We start from the raw sequence: 5,724 nt of genomic DNA, 5'->3' as shown, positions 1-5,724 counted from the left end.
CCCTACAGTTCCCGCTTCATCTCTGGGTGCTGAGCCCCTGGCCCTGTCCTTCGAGGTTCCCTCAGCCCTGTTCTCTACGGGCCCTGGTCTCCACTGGCTGCCACCACGGGGAAAGGTGTAAGCTACTTATTGCTCCTGATTCTTGGCACCGGTCCACGGAGCTCGTCGAGAACAGAGCGGATAAAACCAGCCTGGCTCCCACCACGTTGGTCTTGAGAGTCATCCGCCTCACTGCACGGAGAACTGGGGTCCATGGCAGGACTGTGACTGCTGGAATCAGGGCCACAAGAAGGCTGAATCTTCTCCTCTGGCCACTATACCCTGTTTTTCTTGTCTTATTTGTCATTGCCCTTATGTTTCCGTCGCCAGCCCTCAGTTCAATTATGCTTAGATGGGGAAACGTCCAGGGACCGTGTCCAATTCTCCCCTAGGTAATTTTCCTAGTACTTAGTGCAATGCCTTGCCCCATTGCTACTCCTTGCTTTGTTGCTGGAGGAGGGAGGGGACCTCCTCTCTGTGATCTCTGAGAGCCTTTCGCAATTTCTGAGGGTCTGTAGCATGGGAACGTCACCTGGAGTGGGCGCTGTTTCTCTGGGTTCTGGATCAGATCTGCTCTCGGAAGTGTGGTGGGGACAAAGGGAGGAGAGCTGACCTTCGGATGGCCTGGGGCGGGACCCCCGAGAGAGGGTCTGCTTGTCGGGGAGCCAGAAGGAGTGGACCGGCTGTAGGGAGGAGGCCCGGATTTGAAGAGGTTAGACAGTGCTCCCTGGTTAAGACCCTCTCCTCCTCTGGTGCAGCAACAACAAGCCGTCTTTTAGGGGGACCGAAGGCGGTTTTCTGGATTCACCTTTTGAGGTGTGTCATCAGGGACCTGATCCTCAAGAAAGTGAGTCTGTCTTGTTCTACTCTCTGCTCTTCCTCCTTCATCATCCTCCCCCCGAAAGGGTATGTGGAGCTCAGGGAGCTGACTCTTGCGCCCTCCTGTCTCTGGGACCCAACATACGAAGTTTATCCATTAGTTGGGATGACAATGGACATGAATTGTAATTATTATTTTTATCGTCATTACTTTTATTTAACTGGCTGTTGTTACTGTTGTTACGGCATTTAGTAAGCACTTACCGCTTGCTGGGCGGTTGGATAGATGCATAGTTGTGCTATCGGACACAGTTTCTGACCCACACGGACCTCACAACTTTATCCCCATTTAACAGAGAAAATGAGGGCCCAGAGAAGTGAAAGGGCATCTCTGAGTTCACACAGCAAACCATGGGCAGAGTTGGAATGAAAACCCAGATCTCCCAGAACCTAGACCCAAGCTGTGATCCTTAAATTAGCGAGTCCTCTTCCAATCTCCTGGTCCTTGTCAGGCCATCAGCCAGAGTAAAGCGAGTGAGCATAAGCCATGGGCAACTCCACGAACAGCGGTAAGGTGTGTCTCCTGTGACGATGTCATTCCACATGGAACAGGAGGAAGATTTTACCCCCACTTTGGAGATCCCGGACTCCCTGTTAGAGAAGTTGTCCAATCGGGTCAGTCATCACATCTTGCTTGTGATGCGGCTGTCTTTACTCTTCGGCAGGAGGTAGAGCAACCTAGTGAAAAAAGCACGTGCCTGGGAGTCAGGAGGCCTGGCTTCTAGCAAAATTCTCCCACTGGACTATGGGGTGACCCTGGGCAAACATTTCACCACTCTGAACCTCAGCTTCCTCCTCTATAAAATGAGGATAAGATAGACTGTGAGTCTCCTGAGGGACAGAAATTGGGTCCAATTTGACCATTCGAATCTACCTCAGTACTTCAGCCGGTATTTAGCATATAGGGTGTTCTTTGTTGATGCTGTAACTGATTCATCAATTGCACTGCATAATTCCTGAACCGTGTATAACTGCTATTCATTAGGAAAGGACATCAGGGAAGTGGAGAAGTGGATTATGACCAGGAGCAGGAGGAGGAGGGGGAAGATGGGATAAGTAATATAGAAGAAGGGAGAGAGAAAAAGAAGAGGCATAATGGGAGGAAGAAGGTGAAGGGGAAGAGGAGAACTAGAAGTAAGATGATAAGAAATAGGAGCAGGAGAAGAAGGAAGAAAAGGGAAGAGGTGGTAGAAAAGAAAGCGTAATGAGAAGAGGAACAATAGAAAGAAGAAAAGGAAGTAAATGAGAAGAAAGGAGGAAAAGAAATAAGAGAAGGAGGAGGGTGGTAATGGAAGGTAGTGGTCCACATCTTTGGCCCCGTTTCCTAGAGGCCCCTATCCTCCATCCCAGGTTATATGAATCAAGGCCGCTGAAAGTGACTACCAGATCCTGGCAGAAGCAGACTGAAGGGCAGAAACAGGCAGTCCATAGAGTGAGAAATAAACTGAGAGGTGGGAGCCAGAGAAAACTAGGCTGCCAGAAGAACGGGGAGCTTTCAGGGGACAGTGTACTGTAGGCACCTGTACTGTAGGCAGGGAAAGGTCCAGGGGTGGAGAGTTAAACTAGAAGAGAGGGGTCAAACGGGTTCCCACGAGACTTCAGTGGATCGGCTGGAGGGGAACTGGGGAAGTTTTCCTGCCAAACCCCCTCTGACGACAATATGCATGGTTGGGTCGTGTGGCAACCAAAGCCTGAACCACTGACCTTCCAGGAGAGGGGGAATCGCTCGTTGGTTGGTCCATGGGCTCTTCTCCCTGTCTTAGGCTCTTCCAGCACCTGTTCTCAGCTCCCCTATCTCTCCCATTGCTTCTTCAGATTTGGCTGACTCCACAAACCGACCATGGGAAACGGAACAGGGGTGACAGAGTTCATCCTTGTGGGACTCACAGATGACCCCCACCTGCAGGCTCTGCTCTTTCTCGTCCTCTTTCTCACCTACGCAGTGAGTCTTACCGGGAACCTGACCATCGTCACTCTAACCCTGCTGGACTCTCACCTCCACACCCCCATGTACTTCTTCCTGCGCAGTTTCTCCTTGCTGGAGATCGCCTTCACGTCCACCTGCATTCCCAGATTCCTAGTCACCATCGTCACCGGAGACAGAACTATTTCCTTTTCCAGCTGCTTCACTCAGCTATTCTTCACCATCTTCCTGGCGGTGTCGGAGTTCTTCCTCCTGGCCGCCATGTCCCATGACCGCTATGTTGCTATCTGCCGGCCCCTGCACTATACGATCGTTATGAGCCGGGGCGTATGCTCCCTGCTGGTCCTCTGCTCTTTTCTCTCCAGTTATCTGATCGTGTTCCCACCCGTTGTGATGGGCGCCCGGCTAGACTACTGCGACTCCAACATCCTCAACCATTTTTTCTGCGATTCTTCCCCATTGATGGGGCTTTCCTGCACAGACACACGCTTCCTGGAGCTGATGGCTTTCCTCTTGTCCTTGGGGACGCTACTTGTTACCTTGGTGCTAATGACTGCCTCCTACACAGCCATCATCCGCACCATCCTAAAACTGCGCTCAGCCCAGCAAAGGAGGAAGGCCTTTTCCACCTGCTCCTCCCACATGGTCGTAGTTTCCATCACATATGGCAGTTGCATCTTCATGTACATCAAACCGTCCGCCAAGGACAGGGTGGAACTGACTAAGGGGGTGGCGGTGCTCACTACTTCTGTGGCCCCCATGCTGAATCCCTTCATCTACACCCTGCGGAACAAGCAGGTCAAACAGGCCTTCAGGGCCCTGGTGAACCGGATTGGGTTTTCCTCCAGGAAGTGAGGATTCATCTGCGATAAAATGCCACAGGAAAATCTGCAGGAGTCTCAAAAGATCGAACACAGAGACTCGGTACCTGTACATTAACCTAATGCTTCATCTGCTTCCTGACCAACTGGATCTGGCCGTTCTGCAGTCCTCTGTGCCCTCCAACACCCGCCCTCCTATAAATCCCTCTCATGGCCAGGTTCCCCGTGCAACCCCAGCTCTTCTGTCTTAGTCTATTCATAGGGGAATCCTGCCTTTTCCCTCCACATGACAGAGATGTTCCGAGATTTGTTCTGCAGGTCGGTGCCGAAGCTGATGGAGTACCACAGTTGCAATGTGTGTCTGTTTTTTTCCCAATTATCCTTCTGTTTCCTAGCCGAGTTTTTGCACCTAGATATTTGATGTCACCTCTCGTCGGCGGAGGGGAATCCAGTGTCTCACCACCTCTAACTACTATCCTATTGCTCTTATTGCTCCCCCTTTCACTTCCACTTTCCACTTCCCCCACTCACCTCTACCCTCTTGCTCTACCCATCTCACCCCCACTTCCTCTCATCTCAGCATGTATGCGTGTGTAAACTTTAGATTGTAATTATAGTGATATATTCTTATTTGGACAGGTATTTGATCAATCATTAGAGTACCAGTGTAGCCTAGTCGATAGGGCAGGGGCTTGAGAATCAGAAGGACCTGCGTTCTAATCCCGGCTCTGCCACTTGTATGCTGTATGAATGTAGGCAAGTCACTTGACATCTCCGTGTCTCAGTTACATCATCTGTAAAATGGAGATAAAGACTATGAGCCCCATGTGGGGCAGGGACTGTATCCAACTTAATTAATTTGTATGTACCGCAGCGCTTACTACAGTTTCTGGCACATAGTAAGCTCTTACCAAAAAACATAGAAATACAACATTCCAGTCTGTGCTATTTGTTCTGCTTCCTTCCTGATCTTTTTTCTTACTCTGGCTCCCATTCTTTGGAAATCATCTCTCTCTGTCTTCCTTATTCGATTGGAAATGCCTGGATAGCAGGAACTCCGTGCTTTTCTTTAGTTGTGCTCTCCCAAGCACTTAGTACAGTGCCTAGAACTCAGTAGCCAGTCACTAGATTCCATTTGATTGACTGATGGATTTCTTAGCACTTGGTATGCCCTCAATAAATGCAAACGAATTGATTGATGGATTGTTTTGCGCTCAGTAGGTGCTCAATTAATGCTGATTGATTGATGGATTGTTTTGCACTCTCTAGGTTCTCAATAAATGCCAGGTGATCTTTTGGCAATCGGTGCTCAACAAATACCATTAAATGACTGATTAGACACTTGATTAAATAATTGCTAGATCTGACATCCTATGAGGCAGAATGAAATGGAGAAGTCAAGCCACAAAGGGAGCCACAGTATGGTATTTATTGAGCAGTTATTGTGCGCTTACTGAGGTAAGCTCTTGGGAGAGTACAGTACGACAAGTTGGTAAACACGTTCCCAGCCTACAAGGAACTTACAGTCTAGAGGGGAGACAGACATTAGTAATGATGGTACTTGTTAAGTGCTTACTATGTGTCAAACACTGCAGTAAGCACTGGGGTAAATACAAGATAATCAGGTTGTCCGCCATGGAGCTCACAGTCTTATTCCCCATTTTACAGATGAGGTAACTGAGGCACAGAGAAGTTAAGCTGCTTGCCCAAGCTTGCACAGCAGCAAGTGGTGCAGTCTGGATTAGAACCCACATCCTCTTACTCCCAAGCCCGTGATCTTTCCACTAAGCCATGCCACTTCTCTAATATAATAACATTAATATAAATAATTAAATTACTGATATGTCCATTACTGCTGTGACGCTGAGGGTGTGTGACTATTACATGCTTAAAGGGTGCAGATCCAAGAGGATAGGTGTCACCGAAGGGTCTGCAATAAAGCATCAAGCATTTTAAGCTTTTATTTGAATTTATTCTATTGTATTTATTGAGCACTTACTGTGTGCATAGCACTGTACTAAGCGCTTTGAATCACCTCAGTCCTGCTGCTTAAGTACCTTG

The 5,724-nt window shown here is 48.8% G+C and overlaps 1 protein-coding gene across 1 annotated transcript; it reads left to right on the top strand.

The window, feature by feature from the left end:
- Positions 1-2,758: 2,758 nt before the first annotated feature.
- Positions 2,759-3,697, top strand: LOC119940856 (olfactory receptor 6C75-like). The gene has a single exon (XM_038761207.1). The coding sequence runs from the start codon at positions 2,759-2,761 to the stop codon at positions 3,695-3,697; it is 939 nt and encodes a 312-aa protein (XP_038617135.1).
- The last annotated feature ends 2,027 nt before the right edge of the window (positions 3,698-5,724 follow it).

Source organism: Tachyglossus aculeatus, chromosome 19 (genome assembly GCF_015852505.1).
Source record: "Tachyglossus aculeatus isolate mTacAcu1 chromosome 19, mTacAcu1.pri, whole genome shotgun sequence".
NCBI lineage: Eukaryota > Metazoa > Chordata > Mammalia > Monotremata > Tachyglossidae > Tachyglossus > Tachyglossus aculeatus.
This window is presented reverse-complemented; position numbering and strand designations above follow the sequence as displayed.

What these genes read in the sequence shown, in the direction of transcription:
- LOC119940856 (XM_038761207.1), top strand. Translation starts at nt 2,759, where the DNA reads ATGGGAAACGGAACAGGGGTGACAGAGTTCATCCTTGTGGGACTCACA.